The 21,272-nt window shown below is 51.1% G+C and overlaps 1 protein-coding gene across 1 annotated transcript in view; it reads right to left on the bottom strand.

Annotated features, from left to right (window-relative positions):
- NPC1 (NPC intracellular cholesterol transporter 1) overlaps positions 1 to 21,272 on the bottom strand; it is a 69,843-nt gene that overhangs the window by 30,191 nt on the left and 18,380 nt on the right. The window contains exons 2-6 of the mRNA XM_038766678.1: positions 10,870 to 10,992; positions 7,306 to 7,412; positions 4,560 to 4,735; positions 1,688 to 1,855; positions 451 to 700 (exon numbers count right to left, since the gene is read on the bottom strand). Coding sequence (XP_038622606.1) covers positions 451 to 700; positions 1,688 to 1,855; positions 4,560 to 4,735; positions 7,306 to 7,412; positions 10,870 to 10,992 — 824 coding nt within the window. The remainder of the gene's footprint in view (positions 1 to 450; positions 701 to 1,687; positions 1,856 to 4,559; positions 4,736 to 7,305; positions 7,413 to 10,869; positions 10,993 to 21,272) is intronic.

Below are 21,272 nucleotides of genomic sequence, written 5' to 3' on the forward strand. Positions count from 1 at the left end.
CGACTGCTTTAAATCGACGGACGTACGATTACGTTTCTTGGCACAAACGCCCTTGGAGGTTAAATGGCTTTTCCGAAGGGGAATCGGATAACTCTTAGATTGCTCTCCAATCCAACTGCGTGATCCTGTCCTTCCGACCGGACCAACGGAGGAGCCACCGGGGCCCCGCTAACCAAGGTTTTGTAGTAGCCGGAAAGGTGAGGAATTGGGGCTCTCTGACCAGAAAGCTCGGCTGCAGTTCCCTGGTTGAGGGCATTTTTAAATTGGGGATCTAAGGCTGATGGCACCGTGGACTGGAGAATGGGGGGGAAGCTAACGAATCCAGAGACCCCCCCCAACTGAGAATACAGAGAGTGGAAGGGCAATGCTACCAGGGAAGTATTTCCATCCTGCCAGTGGGCAAATAACACACCGCCACAAACGCAAACACACACACACACGCCTCCTTACCTGTAGCACCAGATTCCGAAGAACGCTCCAAAGAACACAAACAGAAACCCCATGTAGGAAAGCCACATGATGACATACATGGCATCCAAACCAAAGATCCTCCACGGGACAGGCGGTGGTGGGGGCTGGGGTTTGGGACCGCACACAATAGAACAATCCTGGCAGCTGCACGGTCCCGTGGTCTCGTCCACGGACTCGTTGCAGCCTCTGGTTGCGTTGCTCATGGGGACCATCCCTCGGACAGGAACGTCTGGAGGAGCAGAGGAGGGGGGGACGGTGAACCGGGTTCGAGTTAAAATCCTCCGCAAGGAACTTATTAGAGGAGCAGCACAATCTAGTGGAAGGGGCACGGGCCCAGGAGTCGGAGGACCTGGGTTCTAGGTGTGATTTTGGGTAAGTCACTTCACTTCCCTGGGCCTCGGTTTTCTCATCTAGAAAATGGGGAGTCAATACCTGTTCCTTCTCCCCCAGAACAGTCACATTCCCCGTCCACAATGAGCTTAGAATCTAGAGGGGGAGACAGGCTTTAACATAAATAAAATTATGGGCAGATGCATAAGTACCCTGGGGCTGGGAGAATAAGAGGAGCAAATCAAGGTGACACAGAAGGGAGTGGGAGAAGAGGGTTTAGTCAGGGAAGGCCTCTTGGAGAGGGAAATGTGCCTTCAATAAGGCTCTGAAGCGGGAGAGAGTCACTGTCTGTTGGATATGAAATGGGAGGATGTTCCAGGCCAGAGACAGGACGTGGGCGAGAGGTCAGCAGCAAGATAGATGATATTATAGACAGATATTTATTTATTTATTTATTTTATTTGTGCATATTTCTTCTATTTATTTTATTTTGTTAATATGTTTGGCTTTGTTCTCTGTCTCCCCCTTCTAGAGTGTGAGCCTGCTGTTGGGTAGGGACCGTCTCTATATGTTGCCAACTTGTACTTCCCAAGCGCTTAGTCCAGTGCTCTGCACAAAGTAAGCGCTCAATAAATACGATTGAGTGAATGAATGAGTGAATGGAGGTACAGTGAGAAGGTTAGCGTTAGAGGAGCAAAGTGCGCGGGCTGGATTACAGTAGGAGAGAAGCGAGGATAGAGGGGGCAAGGAGATGGACCGCTTTAAAGCCGATGGTCAGAGTCACTCCCCTCCTGCCCTCCCAGGAAATGAACCACTCCCCGGCGATGCCCTCATCGGGGTGGGGGGACGGAGTGTCCGTTCCCGGGTGGGATTCGGGGTCTCTTACCGGAGAAGACGGGAGTGATGGTGAAAGGCGCCTGCCCGTTGTTCTTGTTGAACATGTATTCGATCCAGTTGGTGGCATTGCAGTCCTTGGCGTCCCTCCCGCACAGCAGCCCCAGGGCCTTGTCGTTGCTGGACGGAGCCTCCACGTCGCGACAGGCGTTGTACATGGCTGGGGGATGGGTGACAAGGTCAGAGGGCATCGGTCGGACGCACGCTTTGCCCCGCTGATCCCTCCCTGAGACTGTGGTGGAGGCCAGCGGAGAGGATGCCAAACACCTCTGGCGGAAGATCCCCCTTGGGGAAGCAGAAAGGCCTAGCGGAAAGCGCCTGGGATCGGGAGTCAGGGGATTTGGGTTCTAATCCTGGCCCTGCCACTTGCCTGCTTGCCACTTCCCTTCTCGGGGCCTCCGTCTCTAAGCTCATCGTGGGTAGGGAATGTGTCTTGTTAGAGTGTCCTAATGGGCTCTCCCAAGCGCTTAACACAGTGCTCTGCACACAGAAAGCGCTCAATAAATACGACCGAGAGCTGTAAAAGTGGGATGACCTTTTCTCCCTCCCCTTTAGACCGTGGGCCTGATGGGGGACAGGGATCGGGTCTGATCCGACTGTACTGTACCCCACTGCGTGGCGCAGAATAAACCCTTAAATACCCCAATTTACCATTATTATTGGAGTTCTATGAAGGAGAGCTCTGGGAGATGGAACTGTAGCAGAACTGGCTCCAATCAGGGCCGGGAGGCCCAGGACTTGGGGTGGGGGTAAATAATAATAATGATGATGGTACTTGTTAAGCGCTTATTGTGTGCCAAGCATTGTTCTAAGCGCAAGGTAAGCAGGTTGCCCCACGTGGGACTCACAGTCTTAATCCCCACTTTTCAGATGAGGTAACAGGCACTGAGAAGCTAAGTGACTTGCCCAAAGCCACACGGCAGACAAGTGGCAGAACCTGGATTAGAACCCACGACCCCTGACTCCCAAACCCGTGCTCTTTCCCTAAGCCATGCTGCTTCTCTGTGCCTCCGTTCCCTCGCCTGTAAAAGTGGATTAAGACGGTGAGCCCCATGTGGGACTCCTCATCTTCCCACTCAAACCCTATCTTCCCCCCATCACTGCAGATGGCACCACCTTCCTCCCTGTCTCACAAGGCCCATAACCTTGGCGTTATCCTTGATCCCTCTCTCTCTTTCAACCCACATTTAATCCATCACTAAATCCTGTCAGTCCCACTTTCGCAACACCTTTAAAATCTGCCCTTTCCTCTCCATCCAAACTGCTACCACATTGACACAATCCCTCATCCTGTCTGGCCTGAATTACCACATCAGCCTCCTGTCTCTCTCACTACCGTCCACACTTCACCCTGCTGTGCTTCACCCTGCATTTTTCTACAAAAATGCTCAGGACGTGTTTCCCCGCTCCTCAAGAAACCCATCCATCTCTGCATCAAACAAAAACTCCTCACCGGTGGCTTTAAAGCACTCAGATCACCTTACCCCTCCTACCTCATTTTGTTACTCTCCTACTACAGCCCAGCCCACACACAGCTCCTCTAATGCCAACCTTCTCACCGTGCCTCCGTCCCGTCTGTCTCGCCGCCGACCCCTAGTCCACATTCGTTCATTCAACCGTATTTATTGAGCGCTTACTGTGTGCAGAGCACTGTGCTAAGCACTTGGGAAGCACAAGTTGGCAACAAACAGAGACGGTCCCTACCCAACAGCGGGCTCACAGTCTAGCCACTAGCCTGGGAACGCCCTCCCTCTTCAAATCCGACAGATAAATACTCTCCCCCACTTCAAAGGCTTATTAAGGACGCATCTCCCCCTCTCCATCCCCCGCCATCTTACCTCCTTCCCTTCCCCACAGCACCTGCATATATGTATATATGTTTGTACATATTTATTACTCTATTTATTTATTTATCTTACTTGTCCATATCTATTCTATTTATTTTATTTTGCTAGTATGTTTGGTTTTGTTCTCTGTCTCCCCCTCCTAGACTGCGAGCCCGCTGTTGGGTAGGGACTGTCTCTATGTGTTGCCGACTTGTCCTTCCCAAGCGCTTAGTATAGTGCTCTGCACACAGTAAGTGCTCAATAAATACGATTGATTGATTGATTGATCTCCTCCAAGAGGCCTTCCTGAGACCCCTTTCCTCTTCTCCCTCTCCCTTCCTCGTCGTCGCCACTCTGACTTGCTCCCTTTGTTCTTCCCCTCTCCCAGCCCCACAGCACTTATGTACATATCTGTCATTGATTTATTTATATTGATGTCCGTCTTCCCCGCTCTAGACCGTAAGCTCACTGTGGGCGGGGAATGTGTCTTTTATTGTTGCATAGTACTCTCCCAAGCACTTGGTACAATGTTCTGCACACAGTAAGCGATCACTAAATACACTGAATGAATAAATGGCACGGACAGTGTCCAACCAGATTAGCTTGTACGTACCCCAGACTTTAGTAGAATGCTTGGCACATAGCAAGCACTTAACAAATGCCAATTAAAAAAAGAGAGAGAGAGAGATCAGGCAGGGCACCCCAAAATGGCAGCCACCAGGCCTCTGTTTCGGCCTTGACTTAGGACGTGGGTTCTAATCCTGGCTCCACCACCTCCCGGCTGCGTGACCTCGGGCAAGTCACTTCTCTGTGCTGCCGGCTGCCCTCCACCCACAGAGGGGTCTCCCGCCTGGAAAACCGAGGCTAGCAGGGTCCTGCTGTCAGGACACCCCTGAATGGTGCTTGGGCATCCCTCTTCTGCCTGGCTCAGACACCGTCGCGGCCTACGTCTTTGCAGACAAGTAGTCCGGCAATTCCCTAGAGGACGCCGCCGCTTCCCGGAGGCTCCCGACTCCCGGGTGTCCTGGATGGGCTCACCGTCGGCGAAGCTCTTCCCGATGTAGTACTCCAGGGCTTGGACGTTCTCTTTGGTGGCATTGCTGACGGGGTCCACAAAGGCTCCCGTCGCGGTGACGTTCAGGAACCAGCCCTGGCGGGGGCTGCACGTCAGCTCGCAGAAGAGGTTCATCAGGTTGTAGAAGCAGGACGGACACCTGCGGAAAGCCCCGGCAGCGTGGCCTGGACCCCTCGCCCCCTCCGCCCCAGCCTTCCCCGCCAGTCGGACCGTCCATCCCATTTACTGAGCGCTTGCCGTGTCCAGAGCACTGTACTAAGTGCTTGGGAGAGAACGATGCAACAATATAACAGATCGCTGTCCACAGCGAGCTTACAGTCTAGAGGGGGAGACGGGCGTTAATACAAATAAATTGCAGATACGTATATAAGGGCTGTGGGGCTGGGGAGGGGGGGATGAATAAAGGGAGCAAGACAGGGTGATGCAGAAGGGAGTAGGAGAAGAGGAAAGGAGGGCTTAGTCGGGGAAGGCCTCTTGGAGGAGATGGGCCTTCAATAAGGCCTTCTCACCTCCTCCAGGAGGCCTTCCCAGACTGAGCCCCTTCCTTCCTCTCCCCCTCTCCATCCCCCCCATCTTACCTCCTTCCCTTCCCCGCAGCACCTGTATATATGTATATATATTTGGACGTATTTATTACTCTATTTATTTATTTATTTTACTTGTACCTATCTATTCTATTTATTTTATTTTGTTAGTATGTTTGGTTTTGTTCTCTGTCTCCCCCTTCTAGACTGTGAGCCCACTGTTGGGTAGGGACTGTCTCTATATGTTGCCAACTTGGACTTCCCAAGCGCTTAGTACAGTGCTCCGCACACAGTAAGCGCTCAATAAATACGATTGATTGATTGATTGAAGAGGGGGAGAGTGATTGTCTGTCAGATATGAGAGACAATCGTCGGCCCACGTCCTCCCCCTGGCCTGGAGTGGCCTCCCTCTGCCCATCCGCCAAGCTAGCTCTCTTCCTCCCTTCAAGGCCCTACTGAGAGCTCACCTCCTCCAGGAGGCCTTCCCACACTGAGACCCCCCTTCCTCTCCCCCTCCTCCCCCTCTCCATCCCACCCGCCTTACCTCCTTCCCCTCCCCACAGCACCTGGATATATGTTTGTATGTATTTATTACTCTATTCATTTTATTTGTACATATTTATTCTATTTATTTTATTTTGTTAATAGGTTTTGTTTTCGTCTCTGTCTCCCCCTTCTAGACTGTGAGCCCACTGTTGGGTAGGGACCGTCTCTATATGTTGCCGACTTGGACTTCCCAAGCGGTTAGTACAGTGCTCTGCACACAGTAAGCGCTCAATAAATACGATTGAATGAATGAATGAATGAATATGAGGAGGGAGGGCATTCCAGGCCAGAGGCTGGACACGGGTCAGAGGTCAAAGATGAGAGCAGGACACCACGCCACAATGGTGCAGCTCGTCCTATTCCCCGTGGCGGCCAGGGAGCGCATCTACCGACTCTGGGGCAATGTCCACTCCCGGGAGCTCAGACCATTCATTCATTCATTCATTCATTCATTCAATCGCATTTATTGAGCGCTTACTGTGTGCAGAGCACTGTACTAAGCGCTTGGGAAGTACAAGTCGGCGACATATAGAGACGGTCCCTACCCAACAGCGGGCTTGCAGTCTAGAAGGGGGAGACAGACAACAAAACAAAACATGTGGACAGGTGTCAAGTCGTCAGAATAAATAGAATTAAAGCTAGATGCACATCATTAACAAAATAAATAGAACAGTAAATATGTACAAGTAAAATACAGTAATAAATCTGTACAAACAAGACTGTGAGCCCACTGTTGGGTAGGGACTGTCTCTATAGGTTGCCAATTTGTACTTCCCAAGTGCTTAGTACCGTCCTCTGCACACAGTAAGTACTCAATAAATACAATTGAATGAATATATACAGGTGCTGTGCTTACTGTTGTATGCAGAGCACTGTACTAAGCGCTTGGGAAGTACAAGTTGGCAACAAATAGAGACAGTCCCTACCCAACAACGGGCTCCCAGTCTAGAAGGGGGAGACAGACAACAAAACAAAACATGTGGACAGGTGTCAAGTCGTCAGAACAAATAGAAGTAAAGCTAAATGCACATCATTAACAAAATAAAAAGAATAGTAAATATATACATGTAAAATAAATAGAATAATAAATCTGTACAAACAAGACTGTGAGCCTGCTCACAGTAGGGACCGTCTCTATATGTTGCCAACTTGCACTTCCCAAGTGCTTAGTACAGTGCTCTGCACACAGTAAGCGCTTAATAAATACGATCGAATGAATATATCCAGGTGCTGTGGGGAGGGGAAGGGGGTAGGGCGGGGGGGATGGGGAGGGGGAGAGGAAGGAGGGGGCTCAGTCTGGGAAGGCCTCCTGGAGGAGGTGAGCTCTCAGTAGGGCTTTGAAGGGAGGAAGAGGGCTAGGTTGGCGGATGGGTGGAGGGAGGGAATTCCAGGCCAGGGGGTGGACGTGGGCCGGGGGTCGATGGCGGGACAGGCGAGAACGAGGCCTAATGGTGAGGAGATTAGCGGCAGAGGAGCGGAGGGTGCGGGCTGGGCTGGAGAAGGAGAGAAGGGAGGTGAGGTAGGAGGGGGCGAGGGGATGGATGGACAGCCTTGAAGCCGAGAGTGAGCAGTGGCCTGCACGCAGGAAGCGCTCAACGCGGGCCGTTCGCCCATCGGCCGACTGGTGACCGAAGCCTACCTGGACAGGAACTGGAGCGGCAGCTGCAGCTTGTCCTTCAGGGTGTGCAGCTGCTGAACATCGCAACAAAGGCTAACGTTACCGTAGAAAAGACCTGGACAGAGTTCCTATAGGGAAGGAGGCGGAGGGAGGAAAGGAGGGGAAAAAAAAGAAAAAAAAGGGAAGTGGATTTTCGGCATTTAAAGAGGAAGCGGACGTCCAGTCAGGAGACCCGGTTTTAATCCTGGCTTTGCCACTTGACTGCTGGGTGACCTTGGGCAAGTCTCTTTGCTTCTAATAATAATAGCAATAATAACAATAATAATGATTGTGGTATTTGTTAAGCGCTGACTGTGTGCCAGGCGCTGTACTAAGCTCTGGGGCAATAATAATAATGTTGGTATTTGTTAAGCGCTTACTATGTGTCAAGCACTGTTCTAAGCACTGGGGTAGATATAATAATAATAATATAATAATTATAATGGCATTTATTAAGCGCTTCCTATGTGCAAAGCACTGTTCTAAGCGCTGGGGAGGTTACAAGGTGATCAGGTTGTCCCCCAGGGGGCTCACAGTCTTCATCCCCATTTTACAGATGAGGGAACTGAGGCCCAGAGAAGTGAAGTGACTTGCCCAAAGTCACACAGCTGACAATTGGCGGAGGCGGAATTTGAACCCATGACCTCTGACTCCAAAGCCCGTGCTCTTTCCCTTGAGCCACGCTGCTTCTCTAGATCCAAGCTAATCGCGTTGGACTCGGTCCCTGTCCCACGTGGGGCTCACAGTCTCAATCTCCATTTATATATGTATATATGTCCGTACATATTTATTACTCTATTTATTTTACTTGTACATATTTATTCTATTTATTTTATTTGGTTTACATGTTTTGTTTTGTTGTCTGTCTGCCCCTTCTAGACTGTGAGCCCGCTGTCGGGTAGGGACCGTCTCTGCACGTTGCCAACTCGTACTTCCCAAGCGCTTAGTACAGTGCTCTCCACACCGTAAACTGAATGAATGAACTGAATGAAGGAATTTTCTCTGGGCCTCAGCTTCCTCACCTGTAAAACGGGGATCCCCTAGCCGTTCTCCCTCTTTCTTAGACTGTGAGCCCACTGTTGGGTAGGGGCCGTCTCTACATGTTGCCAACTTGTGCTTCCCGAGTGCTCCGCACACAGTAAGCGCTCAATAAATACGATTGATTGATTAGACCGGGATCCCCGCGTGGGATCGGGACTGGGTCGAATCTCGCCCAGCGTTTAGCACCTAGTCAGCGCTGACTCTCCCACCATCGTCGCCGTCCCCCTCCCGGCAACCCAGCTTCCTTCCCAAGGCCAGTTCATCTCCCGGACCGTGCGGGCACAGGCGTGTCAGTGACGGTTACTAAGTAGCCGGGACGGAGGGATCCTAGCAGGCTTCACGAGCCATGGCCGGGGGCGGGAGGGAGCCCCTTTCAGAGAGCCAAGGGTCCCCCCCTTCTAGACTGTGATCCCCACTTTATTTTATATTAAATTCATGCAATAAGAAATAGATTAAATTAGGGAGATGTCAAGAACCTGATATGTTAATACCATTTTCAAAACACTGCTGCCCTGTTTTTGCCTGTGGTAAAAGTGCGATATTCTATAATACGATGTTAACTTGAACTGTCTCCAATTATTTCTTTCCGGGAACATTAGATTTTCAGGGGAAGGTGAGAGGTGAGCTGCAGGGCTGCAGTGCCAACTGGATTGCAGTTTTATCTTCAGGTTTTATGCTGTTTCAGAAATTTTTGCTATCTTTCTGGGAGTTTTACCTTCTAAATATAAAGGAGGTGACTAGGATCCTTGTATGTATTTTCCCACATGTCAGTCTCCTCAGTAACAGTTTTTAAAATTTCTTAGTAATGGTTTTAAAGATTTCTCAGTAATGGTTTAAAAAACTGCCCTTCCCCAGGTTAATCCTCCTCTTCTCAGACTACGTTCCCTAGTTGTCTGCAATTGCAGCCATTGCTTTCCTCAGCAGAGTAGAGGGGATTGGAGGGCAATGGGAGCAAAAGCTGTGTGCCCACTGTTGGGTCTCTGTGTGTTGCCAACTTGTACTTCCCAAGCGCTTAGTACAGTGCTCTGCACACAGTACACACTCAATAAATACAATTGAGTGAATGAATGAATGTGAGCCTGCTGTTGGGTAGGGACCGTCTCTATACGTCGCCAACTTGGACTTCGCAAGTGCTTAGTACAGTGCTCTGCCCACAGTAAGCGCTCAATAAATATGATTGAATGAATGACTGAATAATAATAATAATGGCATTTGTTAAGTAAGCGCTTACTGTGTGCAAAGCACTTTCCAAGCGCTGGGGAGGACGTTGTCCCACGTGGGGCTCACAGTTTTAATCCCCATTTTACAGATGAGGTAACTGAGGCCCAGAGAAGTGAAGTGACTTGCCCAAGGTCACACAGCAGACCTGTGGGGCAGCCAGGATTAGAACCCGTGGCCTCTTACACCCAAGCCCGTGCTCTTTCCACTGAACCACGCTGCTTCTCTGCTTTGTGATCTGACTGTGAGCCCATTGTTGGGTAGGGACCGTCTCTATATGTTGCCGACTTCCCAAGCGCCGTGTACACTGCTCTGCGCACAGTAAGCGCTCCATAAATACGACTGAATGAAAAGTACCTGTCGAGCCTCTTGTGTACAAAGCAGACCCTAAGCGCTTGGGAGAGAATGAATGAAGAGTCCAACGGGCTCAATACTTCCCAAGCGCTTAGTCCAGTGCTCTGCACTCAGTAAGCGCTCAATAAATACGACCGAATGAATTTGCAGAACTTGCGAGTTTCCATTGAGCAACACGCGGGCCCCAGAATTAGCAGTCGGGGGATGCCAGAGGCTTCCAAGTCCGGCACGCCGCAAGCAAAGGATGCCGCTGACTGGAAGGGTTGTTTTCATCCTCCCTGAACCGCCTTCTGATTAAGAGGCGCCTCAAGTCTCATAAAATGGCACCACCGCCGTCTCCTCCTCCCCCCTCCACGCACCTCTGTCGGAGGGTCCTCCACAGGACGGGATCAATCAAGCAACGGTATTTACTGAGCACTTGCTACGTGCAGAGCACGGTACTCAGCGCTTGGGAGAGCGCGATAAAACAGAATTAGCGGTTACAGTCACCGCTCGCGACGAACCGCCGGAAGCTTTTTACAGATCAATCAATCGTATCTATTGAGCACTTACTGTGTGCACAGCACTGTACTAAGCGCTTGGGAAGTCCAAGTTGGCAACAGATAGAGACAGTCCCTACCCAACAGTGGGCTCACAGTCTAAAAGGGGGAGACAGAGAATAAAACCAAACATACAGATCAGATGTGCGGCCTTTGCCCTCTAAGCTCGACACTCACCTGGATTAAGCCATCATCAATCATCATCAATTGTATTTATTGAGCGCTTACTATGTGCAGAGCACTGTACTAAGCGCTTGGGAAGTACAAATTGGCAACATATAGAGACAGTCCCTACCCAACAGTGGGCTCACAGTCTAAAAGGGGGAGACAGAGAATAAAACCAAACATACAGATCAGACGTGCGGCCTTTGTCCTCTAAGCTCAAGACACTCACCTGGATTAAGTCGTATCCATCTTCTGGCAACGGTATGGGCGGACCGGAATATTCGCAATTATACCTCTTGTCTCCAGAGGCTATCCCACATTCCCCGTACCACACGCACGACTGGGCGAATACCTAGACAGGGAGGAGATTGAAGCGTCAGTAACCAAAAATATCCGGCGGAGCCAACGGGGCCGAAAACCCACGGATCCAAGTAGGGTCTTTGAGAGCTTTTCTCGGAAAAACAAAAGACCCTCTGCCCCTCGGGTGTCAGAACTCAAGTCCGGACTGCAGCATCTCTATTCTGAAAAGCCTAAATGCTCATCCAATTCTGAAAAGCCTTATCCTCGCAGCCTTCGCGGAGTAGGATACACTGGCCGCTGCTTGTGAAATGGCCAAAAAGATTTCCCAGAGAGCAGACGGTCAGTCAGTGGCATTTATTGAGCACTTACTGTGTGCGCAGCACCGTATTAAGCACCCGGGAGAGTTCAATAATAACAGACACATTCCCCACCCACAGCAAACTTACAGTCTGGAGGGGGAGATGGACGTGAATATAAATAGATAGAGATATGCACATAAATGCTGCGGGGCTGGGAGAGGGGAGCAAGTCAAGGCGACACAGAAGCGAGCGGGAGAAGCGGAAAGGGGGTCTTAGTTAGGGAAGGTCTCTTGGAGGAGAAATGCCTTCAAGAAGACTCTGAAGCCGGGAAGAGAAACTGTCTGTCTGATATGAGGAGGGAGGGAGTTTCAGACCAGAAGCAGGATGTGGGTAAGAGATCGGCGGCGAGATAGATGAGATCGAGACACAGTGCAAAAGGTCGGAGTTAGGGGAGCTCGGTGTGTGGGCTGGGCAAAAAGACCTCCTTTCCTTTGCAGATACTAAGGGAGAGAAAGAGCTTTGTTTTTGTGGTTGATTTTTAAATAATATCTGTTGAGCATTTACTATGTGCCGGGCACTGTACTAAGCCCCGGGGTATACACAAGCTAAGCGGTCTGGACACAGTTCCTGTCCCACATGGGGCTCACAACCTCAGCCCCCACTGTACAGATGAAGGAACTGAGGCCCAGAGAAGTTAAGTGACTTGGCCAATGTCACACAGCAGACGCGAGGCAGGGCCGGGATTAGAACCCAGGTCCCCTGACCCTCAGGCCTGGGCTCTTTCATTCATTCATTCATTCAATCGTATTTATTGAGCACTTACTGTGTGCAGAACACTCTACTAAGCACTTGGGAAGTACAAATTGGCAACATATAGAGACAATTCCAACCCAACAATGGGCTCACAGTCTGCGTGGCTCAGTGGAAAGAGCCCGGGCTTTGGAGTCAGAGGGCATGGGTTCAAATCCCGGCTCCGCCAACTGTCAGCTGTGTGACTCTGGGCAAGTCACTTCACTTCTCTGGGCCTCAGTTACCTCATCTGTAAAATGGGGATTAAGACTGTGAGCCCCCAGTGGGACAACCTGATCACTTTGTAACCTCCCCAGCGCTCAGAACAGTGCTTTGCACATAATAAGCGCTTAACAAATACTATCATTATTATTATTATATTATAGAAGGGGGAAACAGACAACAGAACAAAACAAGTAGATTAACTTCTCTCTACGCCAGTGTGTAGTGTGGATCAGAGTGGGGAGAGCTGTGTGGCCTTGGGCAGGTCACTCAACTTCTCTGTGCCTCGGCTACCTCATCTGTTGAATGGGGTTTAAGAGTGTGAGCCCCACATGGGACAGGGACTATGTCCAACCCGGTTATCTTGTATCTACTCCAGGGCTTATTAATAATTAATAATTTCCAGGGCTTAGCGCAGTGCCTGGGGGGAGTCTGAGGTAGAAAGCCCAGCAAGGAAGCTGATTTGGGGCAAGTCGCGACTTCTCCTTGCCTCAGTTCCCCCACCTGTAGAATGGGGATCCAAAACCCGCTCTCCCTCCTTAGATACCGCGTTACGTTTCATCTGTAAAATAGAGGGGAGGGCACTGCTATCTGGGGGCTGCTTAGAGAGGTAGATAGAGAGCTAGCAGGCTACCTGCTTTGCACACAAGAAGTGCTCAATAAATACCGCCGACTGATCTCGGGAAACTATCCTACGATCATCACTGTGAGGAGGAGCAGAGTTTTCTGCTGATGGTTGACCTCTGACCTCCCCCGCCCCAGATGGGGCAGCCCCGTCAGGAAGGCCTCTCTTCGCTCACTCTGCGGGGACGCCGAATCCGTGTCTCCCCCCGCCTCGCTGGAGGGTTTCCAAATTCTCCTGACTCAGGGCGAGGGACTGAACGGTGAGGAAAGTGCAGCCCAAACATCCCTGGGTGGATTTCACAAGAGCTCCACGAGGTCGCCTCGTGACGCTCACGAGGGCCGGGCAGAGTCATCCCGGGGGGTGGGGAGGGCCACTCCGTCGGCCCTTTGTTTCCCCGGGCGTCCGTCCGCGGGCCCGTGACCTCGGTCCAAGCCGGGCCACCGGCCTCCCCCGCCCGCGGGAGGACGTCACGGCCCGGCGGCCACTTGGGGAGGGAGCTGGCGTCCAGGTGACCGGTGGCGAGAGCCATACCCGCCCTGCCCATCCCCCTGGGCGCCCGCCAAGCTCTTCCCCGTCCTTGTTTCCGCCGCTCTTCCGAGCTCCCTGAAGGACCGCCACCTCTCTCCTGACGGCCCAAAGGCAGGGCGGCCTGTCGGTTGCGATTTTCTCCCAACCCGGGATTAGACCCCCGGGTTTCCCTGCGACTTTCCCGAGAGGTAGCGTGGCCCAGTGGACGGAGCCCAGGGTCTGGACTTAATTCCAGCTCCACCGCTCGCCGGCTGTGTGACCTCGGGCGAGTCACTTCACTTCTCTGGGCCTCAGTTACCACCTGTCAAATGGGGATTCAGTACCTGCTCTCCCTCCTGCTTAGACTCTGAGCCCCGGGTGGGACGGGGACTTTGTCCGACCTGATTATCTTGTATCATCATCATCGATCGTATTTATTGAGCGCTTACTGTGTGCAGAGCACTGTACTAAGCGCTTGGGAAGTCCAAGTTGGCAACATATAGAGACCATCCCTACCCAACAGCGGGCTCACAGTCTAAAAGGGGGAGACAGAGAACAACACCAAACATACTAACAAAATAAAATAAATAGAATAGATATGTACAAGTAAAATAGAGTAACAAATATGTACAAACATATATACATATATACAGGTGCTGTGGGAGTACAGAGCCTGGTTTAGCACCAATACTCTTACTTATATTATTTTCAGTGGTATCTGTCCTGCATTTTCTAGGTGCCAGGCACTGTACTAAGCTCCGGAGTAGATAAAAGTTGATCGGGTTGGACACGGTCCACGTCCCACATGGGGCTCGCCGTCTCAATCCCCACTTTGCAGATGAGGTAACTGAAGCCCAGAGAAACGAAGTGACTTTCCCAGGGTCACACAGCAGATGAGTAAGCTCTAGGCTGTAAACTCACTGTGGGCAGGGAACGCGTGTCTGTTCATTGTTATATTGCACTCTCCCAAGCACTTAGTACCGTGGCCCTGCACTCAGCAAGCGCTCGATAAATACGGCTGAATGAATGAATGAACGAGTGGCAGAGCTGGCATTAGAACCCATGCCCCCTGACTCTATCCACTAGGCAAGCAGATTTCTAGTACGACAGCTATCGCTCTTTTTGGGGACGGTATTCGTTAAGCGCTGTTCTAGGCGCTAGGGTAGACCCGGGCTAATCAGAGCCTGAGGAGTTGGAAGAGTCTGGCCCTCAATCCCCATTGTACGGATGATGGAACTGAGGCCCAGAGTGGTTAAGTGACTTGACCAATGTCACACAGCAGACAGGAGGCGGAGCCGGGATTAGAACCCAGGTCCTCTGGCTCTCAGGCCGGGGCTCTTCATTCCAGGGCCCTCGCTGCATCCTCGGATACGGCGGCATAAAATCGGCTAAGCTGGGACATGCCCCTGGAGCCGCTGACGTTAACAGGGAAGGGGAAGAAGCGACTCAAGGAAGCTGCCATCCTGACTCGCCCGGCACTCCATCGCGGGATTGATTTAGGATCTTCATTTTCTTCTCTGAGGTAACCAGATCTGTTTAGTACTTGCCAAAGGCCAGGTCTGCTGATCCTGTCAGATGTTTTCGTACGATTGGCAGAGTAGGGAGGCCATGGGATGGCCCGGCCTCTGCCCCTCCTGACACTGCCTGGCTGCAATGATCACTTCGTGTCTGTGAGATGATGTGACACTAAAGCTTCTCAAAGGGCGGTGTGACCCAGTGGAAAGAGCACACCACCACTCAGGAGACCTGGGTTCTAATCCCAGCTCTGCAACTTGCCTGCTGTGTGACCTTGGTCAAGTCATTTAACCTCTGAGCCTGGGTTTCCTCATCTGCAAAATGGGGACAAGACACCTGCTCTCCCCACCGCAATTGAAAGCCCCTTGTGGGATGGGCAAATGCCCACACTGGCGGCCTGCCCCTTCCCCACTGCTCACCCTAACACCTCGCGGGGGTACGAAGCATTTAACGAACACCATAAATACCAAATACTAGTATGACTGCTATCACTCTTTTTGGGGACGGTATTCGTTAAGTGCTTACTATGGGTTAAGCACTGTTCTAATCAGAGCCTGAGGAGTTGGAAGAGTCTGGCCCTCAATCCCCATTGTACGGATGATGGAACTGAGGCTCTGTTATTACCTAATACCCCTAAATACCATCATTCGCCGCCCACTTGAGGTCTTTCACAAACACCAGCCGATCCCTCCAACGTCACACCCCAAACAGCCTGAATAGAAAGGTGGGTAAAAGGAACATTCTAGGCTTCTTCAACCAGTGGCATTTATTGAGTGCTTACTTTGGTTTCTTCACGGCATTTCTCAAGTGTTTACTACGTGCAGGCTCTGTACTAAGTCTTGGAAGCTAATCAGGTTGGATACGGTCCATGTCCCACATGGGGCTCTCAGTCTCAATCCCCCACTTTTCAGATGAGGTAACTGGAAGCACAGAGGAGTCGAAAGCCTTGCCCCAGGTCACCCAGCAGACGAGCGGCGGAGTCGGCATCAGACCCTACGTCCTCTGATGCCCGGGTCTGTGTCTACTCACTAGGCCACACTGCTTACTATGTGCAGAGAATTATGCTAAGAATTAGGGACAGGGCAAAGTTGGTACACACAATCCCTGCCGTCAAGGATCTTCCGGTCCAGAGAGAGGGGGGAGATGGAAATTTAAATAAATTCCAGAAAAGGGAAGTGGCACAGAAGAAGTATCTGTATGAAAGTATCCTGGGGCTGGGGGCAAGTACAGACCCAAGCGCGTAGGCAAGGCAGAGGGGAGAGTGGGGAAATGAGGGAGTTAGTCAGGGACGACCTCTTGGAAGAGGTGAGATTTTAATACGCCTCTGAAGATGGGGAGAGAGATCATTTTGTCAGACACGAAGGGGGAGAGAGTTCCACTCATTCATTCAATCGCATTTATTGAGCGCTTAATGTGTGAAGAGCACTGGACTAAGACAAGTCGGCAACATATAGAGACGGTCCCTACCCGACAACGGGCTCAGGCCAGGGGCAGGGCGTGGGCAGGATGTTGGCAGCGAGACAGATGAGGAGGAGGTAGAGAGAGTAGGCTGGTGTTAGAGGAGCCAAGTGTGAAGGGCAGGTGGGAGGGGGTGAGCTGACTGGCCCTGGGTGAAGAGGATGGAAGGGAAAGGCCGCTGGGGACTCCTGCGGAACTGAGACTCAAGGCAGCAAGGGAGAGGCCGGGGGAAGCCAGAACAGGAGACCAAGAAGAAGCTATGCAGGGCAGGTGGCTGCTATTGGCTGCTCTGCCAATTGTCAGCTGTGTGACCTTGGGCAAGTCACTTAACTTCTCTGTGCCTCCGTTACCTCATCTGGAAAATGGGGACTGTGAGCCCCCCATGGGACAACCTGATTACCGTGTAACCTCCCCAGCACTTAGAACAGTGATTTGCATGTAATAATAATAATAATGATGATAGCATTAAGCACTTACTCTGTGCAGAGCACTGTTCTAAGCGCTGGGGAGGTTACAAGGGGATCAGGTTGTCCCACAGGGGGCCTCACAGTCTTAACGCCCATTTGACAGATGAGGGAACTGAGGCCCAGCAAAGTGAAGTGACTTGCCCAAAGTCACACAGCTGACAAGTGGCGGAGCCGGGATTTGAACCCACGACCTCTGACTCCAAAGCCCGGGCTCTTTCCACTGAGCCCCGCTGCTTCTCTAAAGTCCGCCGTTCTCGGACTCGAGACCTAGGAAGCGCTTAATAAATGCCATCATTCTTATTATTATAAGTTGTGCCACAGCAGCCCACCCGGCTCCGGGCGGGTCCTCCCCCGGGGACCCCACGGCTCACACAGTGCCCACCCCTCCCCGTCTCCCCAGCCGCGGCGGGCAGGCTCACCTGGGGCAGATCTCTGCCCAGCCTGCGAACGCGGCTCAGTAGACTACCCAGCCCTGTCTCCCCGCCACCTCAGACGTCCCCTCCGGACCCCAGGAGCTGCCAACCAAACGCCGGAATAATAATAACGATCATAATAATTGGGGTATTTGTTAAGCGCTTCGTGCGTGCCAGTGTGCTAGGGGCAATCGGGTGGGACACAGTCCCTGTCCCACATGGGGCTCACAGTCTCGTTCCTCATTTTCCAGATGAGGTTACTAAGGCCCAGAGAAGTGACTTGACTTGCCCGAGGTCACAGAGCATACGAGCGGTGGAGCCGGGATTAGAACCCACAACCCTTCAGACTCCCAAGCGTGGGCTCTAACTACTGTGCCAGACGCCCGGCTCGGAACAACGCGGCACAGGGAACTGAGTACTTTCACGTTGTTCGCCACCCCTTACAGTGCCCGCCGAGGGATACAATAAGCGACTCGAGACACATCCTTCCCTAACCAGAGAAGCAGCGTGGCTCAGTGGAAAGAGCCCGGGCTTTGGAGTCGGAGGTCATGGGTTCAAATCCCGGCTCCGCCAACTGTCAGCGGTGGGACTTTGGGCAAGTCACTCAACTTCTCTGTGCCTCAGTGACCTCATCTGGAAAATGGGGATGAAGACTGTGAGCCCCACGTGGGACAACCTGATCACCTTGTATCCCCCCAGTGCTTAGAAGAGTGCTTTGCACATAGTAAGCGCTTAACAAATACCATCATTATTAACTAAGCCCTCCTTTCCTCTTCGCTCACTCTTTTGCTTCACCCCGATTTGCTCCCTGTATTCATCAGCCCCTCCCAGCCCCACAGCACTTATGTACAATATCTGTCATTTTATTTATTTCTACTCATGTCAGTCTCCTCTTCTCCTCCTCTAGAGGTTATTTATTGTAACCTTCCCTTAGAACGGTGCTTTGCACACAGTAAGCGCTTAATAAATGCTATTATTATTATTATTATTATTATGATCCTTCTGATTTGGTAGTTTCGGCAAATTAATCAACCAACACAATAAGCGCTTAATAAATGCTATCATTATTCCCTGCTCATTGTGGGCAGGGAATGTGTCTGTCACACTGTACTCTCCCAAGCACTTAATAATAATAATGATGGCATTTATTAAGCGCTTACTATGTGCAAAGCACTGTTCTAGGCGCTGGGGAGGTTACAAGGTCATCAGGTATCTAGACTGTGAGCCCACTGTTGGGTAGGGACCGTCTCTATATGTTGCCAACTTGGACTTCCCAAGAGCTTAGTACAGTGCTCTGCACATAGTAAGCGCTCAATAAATACGATTGAATGAATGAATGAACGAGGTACAGTGAGGAGGTGAGCGGCAGAGGAGCAGAGGATAAGGGTAGAACCGCCAGAGAAACCACCAAATAACCAAGATAAACAGGAAGCAAGAACAGGGTGGGGGTTCACACCCAGGCCTGGACCTGCCATTTCCCGCTGGTGCAGGGAGCCTTTCATTCATTCGTTCATTCAATCGTATTTATTGAGCGCTCACTGTGTGCAGAGCACTGCACTAAGCGCTTGGGAAGTCCAAGTTGGTGACTTCTAGAGATGGTCCCTGCCCAACAGTGGGCTCCCAGTCAAGAAGGGGGAGACAGACAACAAAACAGCCTTCTCATGGTCCCCACCCGAGTTAGGTCGGGAAGCGGGGGACAGAGAAGGACCCCGGGGGAAACCCAGGAGGAGAGCCTTCTGTGCTACATTCATTCATTCATATCGTATTTATTGAGCGCTTACTGTGTGCAGAGCACTGTACTAAGCGCTTGGGAAGTCCAAGTTGGCAACATTCACTCCTTCATGCATTTATTCAATCGTATTTATTGAGCGCTTACTGTGTGCAGAGCACTGTACTAAGCGCTTGGGAAGTCCAAGTTGGCAACAGTCATTCCTTCATGTATTTATTCAATCGTATCTATTGAGCGCTTACTGTGTGCAGGGCACTGTACTAAGCACTTGGGAAGTCCAAGTGGGCAACATAGAGAGACGGTCCTTACCCAACAGTGGGCTCACAGTCTAGAAGGGGGAGACAGAGAACAGAACAAAACGTATTAACAAAATAAAATAAATAGAATACGTTGACGGGAGGTTCCGGCCCGGCAGGTTGGCCAGCCCCTACCCGCCCCCATCTCCTGGCTCACTGCCCTGGGGCCCATGAAGGACACCGACGAGTGACGGGGTGGATCAGGAGGGATTGGAGATAGCGGAGGGGGGTATGGGTTTCCACCGGTGCCCGCGGGCCCGTGGCTGGGTTATGCCGCTGACCTCGGTGGCCAGCGGCGGACAGTTTCCTGGAAGAGGTGGTCCTTGAACTGACCGAGAACCGTTACGGTATTTCTTAAGCGCTTATTACATGCCAAGCACGGCAGAGTCAGAGGTCATGGGTTCAAACCCCAGCTCTGCCAATTGTCAGCTGTGTGGGCCATAATAATAATAATGATGGCATTTGTTAAGCACTTACTACGTGCCAAGCACTGTTCTAAGCGCTGGGGGGATACAAGGTGATCAGGTTGTCCCACGTGGGGCTCACAGTCTTATTCCCCATTTTACAGATGAAGGAACTGAGGCCCAGAGAAGTGAAGTGACTTGCCCAAAGTCACACAGCTGACAGTTGGCGGAGCCGGGATTTGAACCCACGACCTCTGACTCCAAAGCCCGGGCTCTTTCCACTGAGCCACGCTGCTTCTCTGTCAAGTCACTTCACTTCTCTGGGCCTCAGTTCCCTCCATCTGTCAAATGGGGCTGAAGACTGTGAGCCCCCCGTGGGACAACATGATCACTTTGTAACCTCCCCTTAGACCGGTGCTTTGCACACAGTAAGCGCTTAATAAATGCTATTATTATTATTATTATTATCCTTCTGATTTGGTAGTTTCGGCAAATTAATCAACCAACACAGTAAGCGCTTAATAAATGCTATCATCATTATTATTATTATCCTTCTGATTTGGTAGTTTCGGCAAATTAATCAACCAATCCGTGGGATCAACTGAGCACTTGGGAGGGTACAAAAGAGGTAATAATAATTGCAATTTTGGTATCTGTTAAGCTGTCACTATATGCTAGGCACTGTACTGAGCGCTGGAGTAGATACGAGAGCATCAGGCCCCACATGGGGTTCACAGTCTAAGTAGGAGGGAAAGCAGGTGTTGACTGAATCCCCATTTTGCAGATGAGGGAACTGAGGCCCAGAGTCACAGAGCAGGTAGGTGGCAGAGCTAGGATTAAAACTTCTGACCCCCAGGCCTGTGGTCTTTTCTCTAGGCCATGCCACTTCTCTGTAGTAGAAGGCGGCGGTAGACAGTCTTGGCCTTCTGGGATTTACAATCGAGCGTGGGAGAAACACATTAAAATAAATTACAGGTGGAAGAAACACAATATAAAAAGATACGCACTTAAGTGCTGTGGAGAAGGGCGTGGGGGAGAGTATCTAAGCGCTTAAAGGGGTATGGACTCAAGGGGAAGAAGGGAGAACGCGAAGGGAGATGAGAGGTAAGCCAGGGAAGGCTTCCTAGAGGAGAGGTGATTTTAGTCGGACTTTGAAGACGGGAAGAGTGGCGGTCTGTCGGATATTCATTCTATCGTATTTATTGAGCACTTACGGTGTGCGGAGCACTGTACTGAAGGGGGAGGGCGTTCCAGGCCAAGAGAAAGTAGCAAGAGAGATGAGATGGAGGCATTGTAAGCACGTCGGTAATCATAATAATAAAAATAGTTCTTGTTACTACTACTACTAATAATAATGGCACTTATTAAGCACTTACTATGTGCAAAGCACTGTTCGAAGCGCTGAGGAGGTGATCAGGTTGTCCCACGGGGGGCTCCCAGTCTTAATCCCCATTTTACAGATGAGGGAACTGAGGCCCAGAGAAATTAAGTGACTTGCCCAAAGTCACACAGCTGACAATTGGCGGAGCCGGGATTTGAGCCCGTGACCTCTGGCTCCAAAGCCCGGGCTCTTTCCACCGAGCCACGCTGCTTCTCTAATCAGGGACT

Source organism: Tachyglossus aculeatus, chromosome 25, assembly GCF_015852505.1.
Source record: "Tachyglossus aculeatus isolate mTacAcu1 chromosome 25, mTacAcu1.pri, whole genome shotgun sequence".
Taxonomy (NCBI): domain Eukaryota; kingdom Metazoa; phylum Chordata; class Mammalia; order Monotremata; family Tachyglossidae; genus Tachyglossus; species Tachyglossus aculeatus.